Source organism: Carassius auratus, chromosome 3 (genome assembly GCF_003368295.1).
Source record: "Carassius auratus strain Wakin chromosome 3, ASM336829v1, whole genome shotgun sequence".
In the NCBI taxonomy this organism is placed as follows: Eukaryota; Metazoa; Chordata; class Actinopteri; order Cypriniformes; family Cyprinidae; genus Carassius; species Carassius auratus.
In genome coordinates, this window is record NC_039245.1 from 2010505 (window position 1) to 2032591 (window position 22087).

At 37.7% G+C, this 22087-nt stretch overlaps 1 protein-coding gene across 8 annotated transcripts in view; it reads left to right on the top strand.

Annotated features, from left to right (window-relative positions):
* Positions 1 to 22087, top strand: part of LOC113042980 (RNA binding protein fox-1 homolog 1-like) — a 231696-nt gene that overhangs the window by 99276 nt on the left and 110333 nt on the right. For 4 of the 8 annotated variants that reach the window (XM_026202035.1, XM_026202103.1, XM_026202042.1 and 1 more), the window contains exon 1: positions 19524 to 19914. The exons of 3 other annotated variants lie outside the window; for them this stretch is intronic. In XM_026202035.1, coding sequence (XP_026057820.1) covers positions 19816 to 19914 — 99 coding nt within the window. In that variant the 5' untranslated portion in view covers positions 19524 to 19815. One more of the 8 variants, XM_026202056.1, reaches the window with a different exon arrangement.

Genomic DNA, 22087 nt, shown 5'->3' on the forward strand with positions numbered 1-22087 from the left:
GAGAGAACAAATCTGCAGATTTGAGTATAAAAAGGAAAAGGGTCTTAAGCATCAGCATGAGTGTTGTAAAAATGATGGGTTCTCCTTTCTTTCTCAGGGGCATTTGTGTTGATAAGGCAGAGCAGGATCAGCAGTCTCTCCCCCTGTCTGGTTTTTAATGTCTGTGAAGAAACAGATATTGATTTAATCAGACCAGACTGTTGCTGCAGAAAGGTATATACTGCAGGAAAAAAATACCTTGTGCATTGAGGTAATAAATACTGCAGATGGACTTGTGCGAGCCATTAAGCAGAGCCTTTTGTGGGCCCCAATGACAGAAGGCTCCTGTGAATGAAGAAGCAGGCGAAGACGGAGAGTTTGTATTTTGGAGATAGGTGACTGATTTCACACTCTGAGATTTCTGCTGTGTCCTGCACATGCTAGGATCTAGCCAGATAGCGGGGCAGTCGCATATCAGCCCTTCCCTTCAAGGTGCTTACTATCGCATCGACTTGATAATAGAAATGCAGCTTTTTCAAGCTGACACTCTATTCATGGTTCACCGTCAGTGGGGCATTATATGCCTGCCCAAACAGGATGCATTCTGGGTATGTCTAAGATACTGTGGAAATTTCTAATATAGTGATTTAGCAGTTGTTTGCAGCCACAGTGACCAATGGGTGTATTTACATAAATAAATGAAAAAGAAAAAAATATAAATTAATAAATGTGAATGGTGTTTTTTATCAGGTAAAGGTCAGAGACTATTAAATCAAAAACTGACCACCAAATGTAAATTCAGTTATTCAGTGTTTAAACGGTATAGTATAACCAATCATTGTCAGAGGTAACCATTCCAGCCAATCAGCTTTCAGTATATCGCATATGCATCTTCAAATGTGCTAGTGGTTCACTACAGATGCTGTGAAACTTGTTAACATTTAAATTGTATAAAAATATTGACCTCAGATAAAGTGAGACATAATGAGTTTTTGACAAATGTTTATGACGGCCAGCGTCTTTGCTCCGTTTATTTTCTATATTGTGTTGCCTTGGTGATAGTAGAGATTATACAGCACCATTAACCTTTTTAGTAGGAGTCGAATGGTAAAATGCCATTTCAAATAAAGCTTCTGTACTAATTTTATTGTACTTGAGTTATATTTAGCAGATTCTGGCAAACAAGTCATGCGAATATTCCATGCATACAGAAAGTTTGCATACTATGCTCAGTATACATACTGGATATTGCAGAAATAGTAAGAGCAGAATGATAGTATGGCATTTCGAACAACATGTAGTCCGATTCATAAACAAGTATCAAACATACATTGTGAAAAGACCGAATCCTGAATAACTCTTATGAGTCGGTTCTTGTATTTGTAAAAATAAATAAATACATAATTATAATAAAAAGAAGCAGTCTGTCTCATAACATAAAACATTAGCAGATATAGAATATCTTTATGTAAGCAAAATTAAATATTATAACTAAAATATACACAGGTGTTTTTCTTGAGCTGATCACAGCATGTATTGAAGTTGAATTGAATCAAACTAAACTGAACTCAAAAACTTCAAATATAAATTTCAATTTAAAAACTTGTGTTATTGCTTAGAAAACTTAAAGGTTTAGCACTAATCTAATATAACCCATATTTACTTTCAGACTGGACACTTATATAAAACCTTTTTGTAAATCCAAGCTACCATTAATCCTCATTATTTCTGTTATCTAATTCCATTTTGCAAAACAAGGATTTGTCCAGCTGTAACAGAATAACATGAAACCGGGGATATCCTAAAAGGGCTGAGACAAGAAAAGAAGTTTCTAGGTGGCTTAGATTGGCAATATCTGTGAATGATGCCTTAATTAAATGAATTGACTCATCTTAGTGTTTTTGTCAAGGTTCAAGAGACATTGTTTTGCTCAGCCCCATCCCTCCTCCCTGTCAACCAAACATAATTTGTAAGTCACAATATCTGCTAGCGGTTTGTCAGCGAGATGTAGTTTCAGACGAGCCATCAGTGATTAAGAGGCTACAGGTGAGCCTTAAGGCGATGATAGGAGTTACTGTTCCAGTTGATAGAAATCCTCTAGAAACATGGGTCTTACGGTGGCTGCGCCTGAAATCGCAAACTCTTGGAGTACACCAGGTTGCTTCCTATATAGGGATAGTAGGGATGCAAAAGGTATTTCCAGGTTGTGATTGTCTTAGCTTTGCTTATAAATATTAATTAGGAAGTGCACAAATGATTTCAATATTTTATATTGAAACTAGAAATGAAAATTGTTGCACTCCAAATAGACTAAAATCATCAAGTGCGTAGAGCCAAAATAAAGTCATTACAAGTCAACAAAAATGTTTCTTGACTGCACAATGAAATTCAATCCAGACATGAAAATGTTAGCAAAAAAATATTCTATTATATAAACTGCATGGTGCAAAAAGGTGCTAGGTGCAGGTGATTTAAAAGCTAGACAAGCACAAGCAAATATTTGCTACATTTCTTTAGTCCGGATTAAATTCAGTGCATGGTCAGCAACTTTTTTTTTTTTTACTTTATTTGGAATAAAATAATATACAAAATTATATGAAGTGTTAAATGAAGAATTATATGAGTATTCAAATTATTTATGCACATCACAATTATATCTTCATGTGAAAATTGAATGTAAAAGATAACCTCCTCATGTATGTAATACCCCCCCCCCCACCCCATGTTACTGATGCTACATCCAACAAGCCGTGTCATTGTCACGCCACACATCATGCTCTCACACAGTGAAAAATACATCATGGAACAAAGAAGAAGCTGACAGCGTGTCGACAGACAAGACAGAGCAGGTTACTTCTGGTATGAAACAAAGTCTAAATTTGGTAATTTTTTAGGAAATTAAAAAAATAAATACTTTTTTGTGGCTCTTTAATGTGTCGTGACAGATCACTGTATCACTTCAGTTCAAGTGGCACATGAAATAAACATGAATGAACATCTGAAGGAATCCGTTCATCTGAGGAAAGACAGCAATACACACCATGGGGAAGGCGTGGCCTAGTGGTTAGAGAGTTTGACTCCTAACCCTACGGTTGTGGGTTCGAGTCTGGGGCTGCAATACCACAACTGAGGTGCCCTTAGGCAAGGTACTGAACCCCAAACTGATCCCTGTGCGCTGCAGCATAAATGGCTGCCCACTGCTCCGGGTGTGTGTTCACGGTTTGTGTGCGTCCACTGCTGTGTGTGTGTGTGTGTGTGTGTGTGTGTGTGTGTGTGTGTGCACTTTGGATGGGATAAATGCAGAGCACGATTTCTGAGTATGGGTTACCATACTTGGCTGAATGTCATGTCACTTTCAATTTTCACTTTTTCAAGTCCACCGACGTTAATCTGCTCTCCCGTCTGGTTTGTTTGATGGACAAAAATGGCAGATTCTTCGTTATGATTGCCTGTCAATCACTCTTAGCTCATAGCAAAGGGTCAATTGTTTAAACAACACTTAAACAAGGTATAAAGTAATTGAGTTTTTTTTTTTTTTTTTTCGAAAAGTATTTACTCAAATGAGCTTGACATTTAATGTAATATCTTGCCACTGTTGGTCATGGGATTTTATAGGTCAGTGGAATTCGTGAATGAGCATTTAAACGTATAAATGGTAACATTATTGTTTTTATTATGAGACATTTAGTGTTCCTTATTAAACTATGCATTTAATCATTATTAAACTATGCATTTGAATGAGCCAATATTGCCATTTTAAGTCTGTAAGCTGTATGTCAGATGCAGGGTTCCCATTCTGTTTTCATCTGATATCATTACAAACGCTAAAGATGAACACTACAGTCATTAATCACTGGGAAATTTGACATCCACCCTTGGTGTGTTCATGAATATGGATATAGAAGTGTCATTTTATTTGCAAACGAATCTTTAAAACAGGTTTTGTGAACTGAATCAACTGATTCGTTGAAAAGATCTGAGCTAAAAGAAGGTTTCGTCCATGAATCAGACACCTTTGCTACTCATCAAGGACATGAAGTGGTGCTTTTTCAATATATTCTTCAAAAATTCACCTTTTGGGTTCCATAGAAGGAAGAAAGTGTTAAGAAGGTAAATAAATAAATGATGGCAGAAGTTTTGGTTTGAATTGTTCTTTTAAGAATCATCACTGTTTTAATCACGGATTGATTCCCCCTCATTATGTCCCCTTGAGAAAAATGTAGTTAGTAGTCAAGCAGGTAATAGCCAGAAGGTTTTTAGTGAGATCATAATGAAGCAGGTACGCTGTGGATTATAGTATGGATTACAGTCTAGTTTCGTTCCACCGTAAAAGAGCATTTCACGACGACCACTGAGCCGTGCAGAAACGCTGATTGATTCTGATTGATGAGAGCTTGTGTCTCAGGGACTGAGTGAAACCAAAAGTATGTTGCGGCTGCATTAGCCGTTGCAGATACACTAATCATGCACAATTAATAAATCATTGCTAGTTCAGCTAGTAATTAGAGAAGGGAGACTACGAAGCACTTGGAGCCGTGAGGTAATTAACAGGCAGGAATCTTAATGAAGAAAAGGTATTCTAAGAAATTCACACAGGTTAATTGTGCAGTTTAGTTATTAATACAACATGATGACAGTAAGCAAAAAAACTAAGACAAACAAAACGAGCTCAGTTGGAGGAAAACTGCCTCGCTTATAGTGATGGCTCCTGCTCTGCTCCATTGCTGCAAATTTGCTTCAATATTAGCAAAATTTTGCTGACAGGATGCAAGCTGTGAGGGAGGCTTAAAGTTTCCAGACACTCCGGCTGTGGCACACACACACAAGCTCAGCACAGAGGGCGTCAGCTCCCTCTCCCCAGCATCCCGCATGCTTAGCGCCTCACAGACACACACGCACCGATATACACACATGCCATTTGCCAGGAAACCTTTGAAACAATAGGGAACATCATTAGCTCACTGGAAAGCCCAGCACAGATTGAATAGTCGAGGAGAAAGGGTGTTGTGTCAAATAGTCCAAATGGAAAAGGCGATGCCCATGGGGAGTGTTGCTCCACCTCTCATTCTATTGACGTGCAGAGAAAAAGGATGGCACTGGGGAGCAACAGAGAATAGCTCATCTCTCAGCGCAGGCCTCTTCTAGGAGCCCGTTACATTACCAGTCTATTTATCCTAACAAAACGCTATTCAAAGGCCTGATGGATTTGCAAGACTGGATTTTCACCATACTGTCATCTAATCTTTTTAACAATTTTTCCCGCCCATAATTGCACCATCAATGCATGACAAAAACTTAAATCAGACATCGTGAACATATGTCGTATTACTTAGTGGACGTAAGGAGCCACGCACATATTTTTGCAATATCTTGGTTTTTCTCTCGGGCAGTGTTTTTTTTTTTTTTTTTTTACGAATTATTATAACAGATTCTATTGGGGCTTATGTTTAAAACAAGAAAAAAAGAAGAACTTGCCAGTGGGGTATAGAAAACAATGAAATGCATAGCATAGCAAAGTCTGGGGTCAGTAAGTTGTTTTTTTTTTTCATGTTTTTTTAAATCTCTTATGCTCACCAAGGCTGCATTACAGTATTTGCTAAAAACTGTAAATATAGTAGTATTGTGGGATATAATTAGTTTTACATAACCATTTTCTATTTTAAAATGTTACTTATTCCTGTGATAGCAAAGCTGAATTAATTCAGCAGTCATTACTCCATCATTTAGTGTCCCACGATCCTTTAGAAATCATTCTAATATTATTTTAGATCTTAAAATATGCTAATAAAATATGCAACAAAGAAAAAATGTGATGCTTAATAATTTTGCGGACACTGTGATACTGTGAATTCTTTTCAGGAATTTTTGAAAAAAAGGCAACAATAAAATATGACAATGTGACAATTTTAAAGTCTTAACTGCCACTTTGAATTTAATGCATCCTTTCGAAATAAAATGATTAATTTAGTTATTTTATTTTGTTCTGAAAACAAGCCTTATTATCTTACTCAATCTGTAAGTTAATCCTCTCAAGATACAAGACACAATACTTTTTTTTATTATTATTGATTTGAACACTGTTTAAACTGTTAAACACAAATTAGCCAAATAATTAATAAACAAGCACACACGATGGTCTAGGATCTCACTGATCTCATTGATTGGCGCTTCTGAAGCGAATGATCTTTGGTTGCGTCCACCCGCTGCTAGCAGTGGCATATGAGTGTAACGTGCAGAGCAGAAGAGCAGAGATACGCCGCAGCTCTGCATTGTTATAGCGGGACCTAAAGAAACAGAATAACAAATTCATGCTGCATGTCGTGCTGTAAATAATTTAGTAGGAAGCTGTCCACCGCTTCGGCTTGTTCGGTTTGCTGACAGCCATGTTTAATAATACTCTTATTTACTGACCCCAGAACTTATAAAGTAGCGCTTCAGCGAAGACCTAGACATTAAAGGGATTTGAAGAATAAAAAAGTTCTCTATTGTGCAGGGCTGTTTGTGTATTGGATGACTTGAAAAATCAAATCTCGGTCTTCGGGACGGTTGGGTTTTGTCAGTTTGGCACTCTTTGATCACTCAGGAATAAGCCAGTGCACAAAGTTCACAGTGAAACCGGTGCCAAAATGGGCTCTTCCATGCGACACGTGTTGAGACCTCTGCATTTTTAAAGTCAGATTTGTCCACTATGAAAAAAGATGCTGCAAAAAAAAAGACAGTGTGACTATGAATATATTTCCCCTAAGAACCGGACAGGGGTATTAATCAGAATTATGGGAACAGTTGATAGGCATAGAATAATACTTTAATCCATAAAGATGAGATGACATTTTTACTCACACTCCTCTCATAATTTATTAAAGAAATGTTAAATTTGACATAATCGAGTCCATTATATGAATAACACTAAATAAGTTATTATATCAATATCTAATGCCTAACCTTATATCATTTTCATTGCCACACATATTGCATGACCTATTTCTCAAAGGACAAAATATTCCTTTGGAGTCGGAGTGAATCCTTGGGATTAAATTTTGAATATTTCTATTCCTATTCCTGTCTGTAGCTGCCCGAGAATGCCGCAGAACAAGGTCATTTTGCAATTCTGCAAGGTCTTTCATCTAAATTGAGTGAACCTTTAAGCTGACCTTGTAAACAGAAGTTGAAAAATAAATAACTCAACAAAAATGTAAGCCACACAGTTTTGGAATTCTCAAGAATGATTTCTGTCAGCAATAAATAGTGCATTTGGAAACTCGCATGAACAGATTTCAAGCAAAAAAGCCTGATAATAAAGATGACCATGGTGACCATGACAGTCAGATATAGAGCCACAATAACCTTTACACATTTACCTTTGAACACTTAACAGGATTTTTATATGTATTGCCAGGATGTAAACATTGTACAAAAACATTAGCTCACTACACATTATTTGATGCATATACTAATTAAATAAATGCAATTATAATTATAATTTTTTTTTTCAGATTCTGTAAATGTGTGCAGGTGTGTGCGGACTCAATTAAGATAAGAGCACGAGTATGTAAGCAGAAAAAGTTTGTGTGTTGGGATGTGACATTTGTCTTAACATTAATTTAATTAGCTTCAGCTTCTCTGTGGAACTGAGCAGAGCAGAAGAAAGGGTGCGAGAGCTTGACGTGACAACGTCTTTTAATTGTACGATGAATTACAGCAGTTCTCTTTTAAGCTACAGGTCGCCACGTGCACCTCCGATCTTGTCAAGACACAGAAACTCATTTCCATTAAGTGTGGCCTGCACACAAGACTGAGGTGAACAAAGGATTAATTCCATTTAACTTCTCAGCTCTATTTTAGAAACGGCAATTCCAGCTCTGTCACCAGCCCAGCGGAATGACAGAAAACACTGCCCATCTGAATTAAAGATAATGAAAGATCATTCTGCGGCTACAAGCAATAGTCTGTGATGATCTCCCACATTCTGTTGGGCCTCTTTTTTTTTTGAGAGAGAGAGAGAGAGAACATTGTATCATTCGTAATTCGTCCATGTAGAATTGAGCAATTAATGAGTGATGGTGGGGGGCGTGGGTCTCAATTGAAATATACTTTGCTGAGACCCATGTTCTGCTGCCCCTGGGCATATATTTGGGCGTTTAATCACACAATCTCGACCATGATGGTTGTGACAGGTAATTTCCGTAATGCCGCTGACAGAGATGGATTACATGGAGGCCTGTTTGATCCCATGCTTTTGTGTGCCGGTGATAAGACCAGGTAAGGGTTATCTTAGTATGAGTGCTGGCACGATATAGCTCCCTAATAAGTCCCGGGATAATATAGTGTGAACGTAAGGGAGTCGTTGTGCACGATAAGAGTAGCCTTAAAAAAGAAAGAAAGAATGAGGAAAGAAAGACAGAATGAATGTGTCACATTTATTGGTTGAAACGGACTGAGCAATACTTGTGGTCAATGTTTTTTTTTTCTTTTCTTCTTAATCATTGGCAGTCTTTCAGGCAGTAGTCAATTTATGACCAAATTCTTCTTTTTTTTTTTTTTGTTGTAAATAAAACATTATTGGAGTATATTTTACAACAAAATACTTTTTCAGCCTTCCTAATTAAAATGTCATGTTTAATTCAATGTGTTACCTTGCTTTGTAATTACTTGCGAAATTCACTTGTAACTGCTGAGTGAAAATAGTTTCTGTACCATTTATGAAAAATATAATTACAGTAGTTCTATTAATAACACTAAATATTATTACAATCAGTTATTGTTTAACAACAACAACAACAATTCATTAAAATGTTTAGCTTAGTTTTTTAATTGGTCTTATTCTGTCTATCCATCTATTTTCCAACCCACTTGCCCCGTGTTTCCTACTACAATTTGTTTATTTATTCTCTCAAGAAATATCTTTAATATATCAAGAGTGTGTCTTGTTTTAAGGTCACAAAGTTTTGAGAAGTCTTATGATTTTGGTGATAAGGTATTAAAGATTTGAAACAACAAATCAAAAAAAGTTTTATCCTGATGAAAGCCTGTGGTTATTTTAAAGATTATGTTTTTGACCACAAGTGTTGCCGAATCTCTTTCCCTAAGGTCTTATGTTTTAATCCACACACCTTGTTGAGTGGGTTCAATTACGCAGATCCACTTTTTCACATTTATTGAGAAATATGAAGCTGCAGACTCAGAGCCTGCTGAATCTAAAGTCCCGCACCCAGAGTCCCGCATTCTCAGACCCCTTGAAACCCTATCTCATGGCAATTCATACATATTTTAGGACGTGGCTAATTCGTACGAATTCGTACGACCACACTCATACAAATTCATAAGATTTTTACCAAATGGTAAGTATTTTACGAGTTGCACAATTCATATTAATTTGTACGAATAACCTACACCTTACCCCGCCCCTAACCAACACAGGGGTTTAGACAAATTGACCAATTTGTATGTATTTTACAAGGTGGCTAAGAATGCGGGACTCTGGGTGCGGGAATGAGTCTTCAGCTTCATAATATTGCATTCATTGGTGGTTAGATGCAGTGTGTGCCTATTTCCTGTAGTCTCACACTCTGAGAGGAAGTGAAATGCATTCCATACAGGTGTGAAACCTTCATTGGAATGTATCAGGCGGCTTATGCAATAGTTTTTAGAGGCGTCTTATTGACTGGAATGATGTTTGGTTTTCCTTTAAATTGGAATCAGTGATGGAACAGTTGGAATATTAATGCTTTTCTGAGTCGTTTAGCATTTCTTGAGCTATGGCTAAGCAACATGAGTCCCATTGTGGACCTCCTGTAGTGTTCTATCTTCTTTGTGGTGCATTTAATAATTGGTACTCATTTTCATTCCTGCCACCCTAGTAGTTCAGCAGCTGGGTAATTACTGCAAGCTAGCTTTAAGACTATGCATGTCAGAGCTTTGTGTGTGTGTGTGTTTTCCTCAACATGTTCACCAGATAGTTCTACCCATTTCTGTCGGTCTCTCTGCTTGTTTCGAAAACTACATTTCGCAATTCACTTATTAACACCTTGCATTATTTGTAACACACAATCTCATGTTACATCATGTTAACAATCGAACTCCATCCCTCAAGAAATGCTTGCACTCAAGAAGTGAATTTATCTCTATGTCCAGGAAGAGCTTGATCCCATTTGCCCCTGGGCGACAGAGGACTGAAAACTCCAGTCAAGGCCTGTCATATAAGACACTGACATGATGTCCAGATGTAATCTACGGCCTATAGTTGAGCTCATTGTGCATTGCTTTGAGGAAGCTCAGACCTGGACTTCTTTTTATGCAGCACTGGAAAGAGGATGTTTCTTATACATCGACATAATTAATCAGGAGACAGCGTGCTCCCTCAATTAACACCACAGGGAAAAGAGGAATTGGCCTCTTTTTGAATGTTGTGGCAGATTTAAGGACCTTGGCGTTGAGCAAACAAATGGGAGGCTTTAATGAGCAGCAAGAGCAGGGCTCCAGACAAAAAATAAATAAATAAATAAATAAATAATCATTTAAGTGAGGTTCACTTAAAGTGGGAACTAAACCTATTTTCCTACTTCAGAACTATATACAATCGCAAAGAATTGTTTATTACACAGAATCTTTACCAATATCATGGACCATAACTATGTCAGCCTCACCTGGCCCATGAGTGTAGTTTGGGCTCCCCCTTCAATGCACCCTAGAAATTTTGTCATATGTCTTGCACTTGTCAGTTTTTCTTCATTAGTAACATGCAATTAAATAGGATCAGTGGTGTCTGGTGGACAATTTTCTAGGTTGGATGCCACATCCAAAAATTTTATTATACATCCCGCTATGATTTGTCTCATCATAAAAAAAGGAAAATTATTAAGACCTTAAACATTTTAAACTAAGATAATTATTTACCAAAATTGAGGATTATTCACAGAAAACTATATGTTCTGCAAGCTTTTTTCAAGATAAATCATTCACAATTTATGTATACAGTGGAACAGCAAATATTATTATTATAAATTTTTTTTTTTTTTTACATTTGTTTAGAGCATTTTCTGTATACACATATAAATAGATATTTATATTTTAAGCAGAAAAGTGTTGTAAATGTTTACAAATTTTTAATTCCACATAAATAATTGTCAGGAAGCAAATAAATAAATAAACAAGTAAATACATCTAGGGTAGGGGCTGCCTACCGTAATGCTTGTAGCCCAGGGGCCTCTGGTTATCTTAAGGCATCCATGCTGATGACTATGAAAATTTACATGCTATGACTTGAAAATTTCCATGTTATGACTTTTACCTGCTTGTTTTGCGATCACATCTTTTGTTACGTTGACACAATAAGTAGATATAAATAAATAGATCTCATGCTAGGCTTCTTTACTAGCGCATTGTGCATTTTTGCTCACAGTATGGTGGAACATACCAACAATACAAACTGTGGGGGAAACCTACACTGAACCATTCACTGCATATACTACAAGCAGGGTATCACTGAAAATGAGTGTGTGAGTTTGTTTATAGAATGTCACTGTTGCAAACTTCCATATATACAAATAATTATTCGAAAATTATCCTTTCCCAGCAGCCAGTAGGCCAAGTGAGTTTCTGGGTCCCATTGACTTTAATTTTATGGGGAGAAAAAAAGAAAACAGAAGACAGTGAGTGGTTTGGAATGACAAAGAAAAATAAATTATGGCAAAATGTATATTTGTTTGGGTAAATAATGCCTTTAAGTAATAACATTGCTAATATGTTGCGTGTAAGGCTAAATCTAGCAGAAGTTTATTTGGAGATTGCTTCAGTTGGTGTGTGATGTCCGTAATGGTTTGCATCAAAAATTCGTTCTGTCAAATCTCATAAAACATCATGACGGTGAAGCCGGTTTGTTTGCCAGTACACACTAAAAGTAACAGAAGAAATGGTACCATCTGTCCTCCTTTTAGTAAGACTGACTGGCTCCGGAGTTCAGTGCAAACATCAGACATTTTGATATAATTTGCCAGCTGCTGGGTTTGCTGGCGTTTGAATTCCAGGTGCCGTGGCGGGTTGGTTGTGTGAGCGGGTGTATGAATGAGCAGGGCGTGTCTCCGAGCAGCAGCTGATGATTACAGGGAGTGGTCTCGGGAGACGAGTACTCCTCCAATTGTTCCTTACCTCACGCTGCCACTTAAATGAAGGCGAGTCCCTCCGGAGGGCCTTTGCTCTTTTGCAATCTTCATAAGGAAGTGGGAAGCTAATTAATGATATGCTAATGACTTCAACACAGCATCCCTTTGCAAGACTGCCTCAATATTGATGTACTCGGACCCGCTGTTGTATTATACCGTAGATGAAGACGTCAGTGAAACCAATTAACTTCAAATGTGGCTCACAGTTTAACAGTGCAATTTTTTACTATATATATATATATATATATAAAATAAAAATAATAATAAGAAAAAATAAAATAAATAAATATATATATATATATATATATATATATATATATATATATATATAATTTTATTTTTGTTTTTATGAAAATATTATTTCATGTTATTAGCAATATTTTGTTATTTTATATTGATTTTACTCAAAAGATTTATCAATTTTAGCTGAAATATAATGTACTGGAATAACAGCATACATTATATTGAGCTCAGTATGATACCGTTGTTAATGTTTATACTGCAGTTATTCATTGTCTACGTTTTAGTGCGATGTTCACAAAGTGACATACAAATTCTTTCATAGCACGTGACCTAATTTATTTTTCCATTGGCACCATTTTGTGCAGATGCAGGTTGAAACATTACATTATATATATTAATCTCCTAAGCATTGGATTTCGTTTAATCCACTAACAAAGCACTTCACTTTTTCCACTGATCATTCATTGTTTAGTTTAACGCATGCAACTCAATCCCCAACAATAATGACTGTTGGAATATTTAAAATAATCACATTCTTTCTATATCATTCGTCTTCAAAAACAGTGTTGATTCGTTGTTGTTTTTTTGTAATTTTTTTTTTTTTATCTACATGCTTTAATTAAAACATTTAAATACCATTATGATGCAAATTTCCTGCCACATCCTTTATCGTTGACAAAATCAAAACATGCTTTGATAATGAATATTTTTGTCAGCGAGTGTCGTTGGATTTGAAACAGTGCTTATTAGAATGGCAGAATCCTTCCACTAATTATAGAATGTCTTATCTAAATGTAACACATAAGCAGACTGCATCCCTTTTTACGTCGTTTATGTCACCGTTGGTAAAGTTTTTAATTACTGGTGTGAATCTTTCTTTCCGTGGTGTACGTTTTTCTTTTTAACTCACTCGAAGCAAGGCAGCGCCTTGCTCAGCGGTGCAGGACTTTCAGAGCTCCACATATTAAGCGGTTAATTAATGGACTCCTGTCCACGCGCCTCAGTCGGATCTGTGGTGGAGGAGGCCCACACGTCAGCTCTGATGGATCGTGGATCCGTCAGCTCCGAGGCTTTTCCTGTTGGTCGGTGCTGAACCGTTACTGCATGTGACAGCCCCTGGTCCTGTCAGAACGAATCGCCCCCTCCGCACGGGCTCTGCAGCAAAGGAAAGTGACACGTTAATGGAAGCTAAAGCACTCTAATGGCTGTGCCTGGTGAAAGCACGAGGAAGTCATCCACGGCGTTTGCCCCAGCTCTCTAAGATGTCGCTCCGAATCGCCGTCTGGGCATAAAGAGCGCATGCCCTCGCCACAGCACTGTCCGCAACCCTTCCCCTGTCCCTGTTTGTACAAACATCCTTTTAGTGCTTTGGGTTTTTTTATAGCCCGTATATATTTGCTCTGGACCTTTGGGGTTTCGATTATGAGCCGAAGAACTAATTGGTAGAAAAACACTTCAGCATTACTTATGATTCTAGCACCCACAAACATCTAATTAGCTCTCTACCGCTGGCCTCCATCTTTTCTGAGTGTTTGTCTTCTATTTAAAGGATATTCTGTTTCCATGGTGTTTATATATACGGGAACATTGGAAGAGAGAAAAAAGGGAGAAAAAAGAAAAAAAAAGAAGAAAAGACACTTTTCTACAGAGATGATTAACAGTGAGATGGGATTGTTTTCTTTGCCAATTAAGAAGACAGCAAAGTCTTAATGCATTGAAATGAGCGCAGATCAGCAGCTGCTGTCAAGCCAAAGCTGGGGGTGGACAGCTAGCGTCTCTGCAGCTTCTGCTCTAGGTAACCAGCTGTGTGGAGGTGCTAAGGATCGCTTGCCTCGTCCCACCCAGTAATCAATTTGCAGGCCCCTAGCGCAGACAGCAGTGGGGTAACAAACGACTCGCATTTCTGTTGCTTCCAGACGCACACTCAAGTGCTAATGAAAGGCAGTCTCAGCTGCCGTGCAATCTGCCTGCACTCCTCATTGCCCCCGAAAGTCCCCCATGCATTGGGCCCATTGTCTTTGCGCCATCGTATTTTTGCTGGAGCCCCATCTGTTTCCATAATTACTGTCATGTAAACTGACTTTTCCAAATCGTGCGATGTGCAAAGTAAAAGAGCGGCAAGGAATCTCTGATTAGCCTCCCGGCGCTGATCGTCACTGATGTGGCCGTCTGTGGCGTTTGGAAGAGTGTCACATAGCAGGAGACGGTTTGAATTCCTATGCAGTCCGTGACCGCGCCAGACTTCGTGCCCTGCCGCAGTCGCGGGATTCTATTTCCAGCCCCGAATGGAGAAAATATATCACTCCTATTCGGTTATGGCATTTTTTTATTTCATTTTCCCATTGGAAATGATTGGAGAAGTTGCCTGCATTCTCTACAAACCGGGAGAAACAAACAATCCTATTTACGATGAGTCTCAGCCATCACAGCCTGAACGCCTGGCTCATCGGTTCCCTCTCAGCCCGGCTAGATAATGGCTGATTTTTCTGCACAAAACCCATCACACTGTGGCTGAGGATGTTAGCCATCATCCTGACTTAGGATTTACATTAAGCAAGCTGGGATCATAATGAAAAATAACACTAACAATGACCAAACCGGCTCCCTGCAATCCACCTCCATGTGACTTCATCAATCTTCCCTACACGTTCAGCACCTGCTGCAGTCCTGTCAACTTCCTGACACGGGGTGGAGGCAGCCAGTCCTTCCTTATTAGTCTGTCAGCGATGGTGATGCTCACATCGGGTGCACAGGCTGAAATGGAGCCCAGCCTGTAGCTCAGCACCCTGCTACTGAAATACACCCAACCTGATCCTAAATGACAATGTGGCAAGCACTGCCACAGCTCATTTACTCAGACACTCAGCGGGATCTAAACACGCCAAAAGTTGCGTCACATCTCCGAAAGCTGCCGTGGTTTGTCACAAGCTTCTGAGGGACGTGTTGTTTGTCATTTGTATATGGATTTTCTTTGTCATCTCTTTCGTGTTCTACCCTCTAAGTGTGATGACAAGGTGATATTAGTTGTCATTTTGATCGAAAATGTCACAAGAACGTCCTGCTTATTGTTTACCAAGACACATCTCCATCTTTGACTTTATTTCCCTGTTTATGCATATTCGAGAGCTTGTCATTAATAATTAAAAAAACAAAAACATAATAGAAACAACCAACCATGTTCAGTTTAAACAGGAGAGGCAATTTGTTGTGTGGTGGGAAGCAGTCTGCTTATAGAAACACATTTCATAGGGAGGGATTTGTATTCGTGTTTGTCATATCTAACTGATAACGGCACAACAGAGCGTCAAGCGTGTATTGCAAATGAGCAACTCAAAGCAAAATAAGTATTAAGGATTAGCCACTGACACTGTTTTTTTCCCTTCAGGTGTATATGTATTGTAACTGGCCCTTCTTATTAGTGTTGATGTGAACCATGGCACACAATAACAGTTATTACACAGAGCTCACTTCTTCTGTCAGTTACCAAAGCTATAAAATGTCCGTGAAATCCAATCTAAACAGTAAAAGCTTGAAATTACCGTGAACTGTTTTCCAGCTCAGGGTATGATTAAATTTTCTCCTCACCTTAAATGGTTTCTTCCTTATTCTGGGGTGGTTTCTAGTGTTGTTGTGCTGTTATATAAAAGCACATATTGTGGTAAACGGTTAACAGCGGTAATACTGTATGTTCAGGTCCCTATAAGTGGAAAAGGGCCGATTTTTATTTTATTTTTTGGCCAAAGTATACTTTCTATCCAAAGCTTTATTTATTTACCTTCCAGAATTGTTCATGGTCTTATTTTACGTTATTCTGTGCATGTTAATCTAAGTATAAGTTTCATCGAAAATTGTATAACTTTTTCTGCTGATGTAACCAAGGGTGTGCGGTAGGGGAAAAATAATATTCGCCAATGATATTATTGCTCACTTGACACAAGTCCAACATATCCCAATGGATACTGAGAAGTCCCACCCTACAGTACATGACTTAATACTGTATTTCTTTTTCACTCAGAAATACTCTGTCTTAAAGGGATAGTTCACCCAAATCAAGTATTCTGTTTTTAATTACTCGCATTCATATAATGCCAAACCTGTATGACTTACTTCTATGGAACCCAAAAGAAGATATTTTGAAAAAAAAAATGTATATATTTCACAGAATTTCATTGTTTTGGCAATAAACAGTTGAAACATTGTTTAAAATGCCTTCCTTATGTCCTTTAGAAGAAAAAGGCATGCAGGTTTGAGAAAACCATGAGTAGCCTAAATAATGACAGAATTTTCATTTTTAGATGAACAATCATTTTTAATGCCAATAGGTCTGATCTAGAAGTATGTAGCAAACCGTTATCTAAGTAACCTAAAAACTTCACCAGTTTTCAGCATGGCCAAGATCAAAGCCTTCGCTCATTTCTGCATTAATAGAATCGTGCTATTCTTTGAATGAATTTGACATTCGGCCGTTCTCTGGTACCATACAGTGCAAAAGGAAAAAGCACACAAGCTTTAGAAACATTGTTGCTTCTTCCCTCCACCCGCTCTCCTCCTCTTTCAGCCCATCACAGACAGACCAATAACACAATGTACACAAGAAATCTGAGAGAGAGCCATCACTGACAAACAAAGAGATAAACCAGGTTTCTTTCTCTCAATATGCAGTCCCTCCTTATTTATTCAGTAAAGGCGAAGACAACAGACACACTGCAAAGGGCAGCCATGCCTCATCACATGTCAAAGGCACAGTGACATGCAGCGGAATAAACACTACTATCTGCGTTGAAGCGCTTGCCGAATGCTCTTTTATTTATTAAAAAAAATAAATAAACAGATGCACTGGTTGGCAGACCAGTTAATATTTTGCACTCTGTAGCAGTGAAAAAAATTGGAGGAATGCATGAGGGAAGGCCGAGAAGACGTCTATGGATGGGGTGGGCGAAGAAATAGTCTTGCCTTCAGGCTATGAGTGGGGTGGAGAAGAAAAAGAGTAAAATGGAGCAAAGCAGTCTGCTGCCCTCTCCATAATACATGTCTGCCGGCTCCTCAGAAGCCCTTTTTAATTACGGCTCCTCGTGCAACATAGAAAAACATTGATTTTTATGACTCCGCTCTTTTAAAGTAACAAGGATATAAAATCTTGTTATGGATTTGCGAGTCACCTTAGGTTGTAACGTGGCGCAAAGAGAAAGAGAGAGAAAAAGATTAAAGAGAAAGAACATGAATAATTCAGATTCCTTTTTCCCCCTACTGTATATCTTTGCTCTTCCTGCTTAGACCTTGGTCGGCCCTTCAGTTGAATATCAGTTGTATTTAACATTTAACAGCTGTTAATGAATCTATAATAAAGACCTTGCTGCTGATAGGAAGATAAGGCCAGGGTGCTTGATGAAAGAAGCTTGATGAACAATAAATTCAAACATTTGTGTGTAGTTTAATTAATTATTTAGTACCTCACATTTGGCCTAGTGTGTGCACACAAATGTTCTTTTATTCAGATAAGCAGATACTCTCTTGTGTTGCCCTTATATGTCGCTGTCTCTCTCTCTCTCTCTCTTTCTCTCTGTGTGTGTAAGGCCTCCTTTTCACAAATAGTTATTGATTTGGCTTATCCATACATTTTATTTTATTTCTTTGTATTTTAAAGGGACTCTCAACACATTTGTCAAATCATTAGTTTAAAAATAAAATAAACAAACTAAACCAAATACATAAAAAAAAAATCACTGCATTTCACAAAAATACACAGTTTTCACCAGCATTGTTTCAGGATGTATGCAGTGAATGTATCCCCCCTCCCCCTCTTCCAAAAGACAAGCTTATTTTTGATGCAGTAGCCTCAGAGGGCTTCTGGATCAACTACACTGTAAAATAGCCAAATATCACATTTCTTTTTTGGAATACATGAACCAAATGGTTCAGATGGTTTGTAATAGGAATGCATTTTCAATTCTGCACTGATGTCAGTGATTTTTTATTTTTTTTTCTGTTCAATATTTTACATATAAAACATGTTTTTGATAACAGTTATAACAATTACATGCATGTTGTCACATTTCCACAGAACTTATGGTTACCATGGTAAATGTAAAGAATATATGTAAACATCTAATTATGTTTTACAGAAATTGTCATGCTATTTTATATGCTAATAAGCTTTCGTACAGATATATTTTTACACATCTGTTTTTATACTGTTAGGTGAGCACAGGTTTCTCCCACATACACATTTCCCAAGTTGAACAAATCACTTTTTGTAATCTTTCATTAACCCCTTACCAGTCACCCTCCATTTTTTGGCATGGAGACAGTCGGCGATGTTTGCAAGTAAAGGGGTTAAACAGAAATTTTTGTTTACATGATTTGTGTAAATACAGAATGACAAATTTAAAGGTAAACTTTATGGCTATCTCAGCTGTTAGTAGCTTGTGATAATAATTTTGATAATATAAACAAATGATCAACAAAGCAAAAAAAAATTTGGTCTATTTTCAATTTAAAAAGAGAGAAAGAAAGAAAATTGTGTTGCCTACTAAGTCCAACTGAACCACACAGTGCAAATAAATATTAGCTATCCATTAAAGGGTTAAATTGTTTATATTAGGCTTACATTTATATTACACTAAAAAAGAAAAGAAAAGAAAAACTTTTACTCAAAGGGCTATAAGAGAAGCTTCATCCAGTTATTATCTAGAATCTTTTATTTTGCTTGAACAGTGTAATGGTAAATGTTAATGCAAGTGATATAAATTCAGTAAAGGTATTAGGTTGGACAGGTCTTCCTTACAGCACAAAGCATTACAGGCTAATATGAAATTATTTTAATGGAACACAAATGTGATGGCAGTTTGTTTACGTGCTAAGTTCATTTCTGTGCGCGCGCTTTATGTGGCTCCATAATAATACATTATAAGGACAACTAAGTTTCACGCAATAGAAAAAATGGAGAGATTCCCCCACCCCCGTTAAAAATGAATGTGTGATTTAGGATTGGCCCCCGCCCCGCATCTCTTCGCCTCGGAGATTCAGATGCTGCTCAATGAAACAGACTGTGCGCGCGGACTCCTCTGACAGCGAATGGAAAACCAGAGCCGCTTCAACTTCTCTACGTCCAGTCACCAACTCTCGCATCTCTCGCACGTGAGTGAGTTTCTTTACAAGCCCGAAAAACGGACTGAATAGAGTTTCCTGCATATTTACAGGGGCTTTTTCTCAAATCATCACGGACTAAACAGACGCGCGCTGTGTTTTCGCTCACCACTGGGACGCTCGTGTTCAAGCATCCACACACATTCGCCTCTAGCCGGTATTCAGCAGCGTTTGCGCGAACTCCGTTGGCTGCTTCAAGGCTTCGTTTACAGCAACCTATTCTGCTAAAGCAGTCTTTAAAAACCCGTGAAACTCGGCGGACAGGACAGGACGAGCGGACGCAAACACGATGCAGCATCCCTTGACGGGCGGAACGTGCGTCGCCCTGCCGAACGTGGACATGTGTCCGCAGCTCTCCTGTGCCTTGACTTTCATGTACTTACAGCAGGTGAGTGAGTGAGCGCGTGCGCGCCGACGTTTCTCTCCGAACCCGCGGAATCTAGTGCGAATATGCGAGTCGCGGATTGTGGCAAGCCGTTTTAACATGTATTCCTTAAAACCTATTGCTAGGACCTTTTAATGGTAATTAGCATTTTATTAGTTAGTGATAGTGACCATTATGTTTTCGATTTGACTAGTAACTGTTCATTGGATGTTTGCACTTTTTCTGTTAAGCTAGTCCCTAGCAATTCATTAGGCATTAGGATAGTATAGCTATCCTTTGCTACAGTTACAATAACATTAAATTGCAGGCTATATATACCAGGCACTGGTAGCTACTATGTAATAGACACTGGCATATTTCAGTTGTGACTAGCAAGTTTAATTGAATTTTAAAGTAGCTGTTTGGACTAGTCATTAGGGAAGGCGTGAAAAAGCATCTTTAACTATTGAGGTAAGTTATGTTAGCCATAACAATTGGGGTAGTTTCTCGTTAGCAGGTGCTAGTAACTAAAAAGACTAGTAAATCTGGAATGCATTCAAGTCCCTATTAGTGACAGTAGCCTGTGAAATCCATTGAATTTGTGAACTTGTTCAACTTAAAAAGTTAGTAGTCACTGTTGGGTTACTTACTGCTAATTAAATACAGTTTTCAAGCGACAGCTGAAAACTCATCTCTTTGATCGTTACTTGACTTAACCCTAAATAATAATAAAAAAATGTCTTTCTCTTATTTATCCCTTCTCTTTCTAGCTTGTACTTATTTAAACATTGCCTAAAAATTGTTCTTCCTGTGTCTGTTTGACTCTTTAAGAAGAATCGCTTTATGTGTTCCCCAATTTTAAGTCACTTTGGATAAAAGCATCTGCAAAATGACTTAATGTAATGTAAATGTACACAGGTATTAGTAACATGAAAAAATAGATACTAGTTAGTTAACAAAAAATGTTGAAGTGGCTTGCCACAAATGACTTGTGTGAGTGTGGGTGTGTGAACGTGTAAGTGGAGCACAGATGAAAGTGGACAGTGTCTTAAGACAGGGATTGTGTCTACTAGTGTGATTTCTTGATGGTTTTCTGGTCGTGCATCTTTTGTGAATCATCTGTCGCTATTTAAGTTTGTGTATGTCATCTGTTTTGAATTAACCTTAAAAGTAGTCTATATATAACTATGCATCTTAATGTTGTTTAAAAGAGTGTGAACTGATTTTCCAGTTCTTGGGAGAGGGAAAACACTTCATGTGGTTTTACTGTGTGATGAACAATTCTGCTGAAGCTTATGACTTTGCTACATGATATCCTCATGTGCTCAGCAAATTGTGTGTGCATGTGTCTGTTCAGTGCATTTTGTTTGCTTTAGTTCTCGATTATTTAAATGTGTGTTTGTGTTTTCTTTTTTCTTTTATAGTCACTCTTATTAGATCATATTTAAATCTCTTTTATGATAACTTGGATCATATTACACGGTTTTAAAAAAGTAATTCACAGTTTTAGAGTCATTAATGTGCTAGATTGCACCCTTGGGCATCTTTTCATTCCCTGATTATCTGATACACTTGATTGTCAACAGTGCCTTTTCCAAACATAGAGTCGGCACCTAGAGTGATGACAATTCAAGGGGATTTATCAAATCAAAAGTTAATCTATGGTATTGATCAGTCATCAGATCCAATGTGCCAGTGCATGTCTCTCTCCAGACTCGACGTGACTGAGATCAGTGATCTCATTTAACTTTCATCTGTCGCACAGAGCCACCATTAACCTTCAGTGACACCTCTAACCTTTGCCTTATCCAATAGAAATTGCATTCCATGTCAGTTTAATTGCAAATACATCTGAGAGATAAGCATATTTTTTTCTAACAAAGAGACAGGTTTTATTTTTCTAATCAAGCCAGGGTATATCAGTCATTCATTTCTATGAGAGAACAGATGCTCTTTTCACTGTATGATACTTCCGTACCAGGTTGCATTACGTGAAGATTAACTGTCATTTTATTCATGTTTCCTATCATGAAAGTTGTTTTGTTTTTATATATCAGTGATTTTGTATTGCTTTAAATGTATTTGAATTTTGAATTTTTAAAGTCTGAGTTTGTATTTGGCACAATCCTTTTTATTTTAAGTTGGGATTGGTGTTCTAAGACCATTGTGACATAGGGGTTGATTTATTAGATTTTTA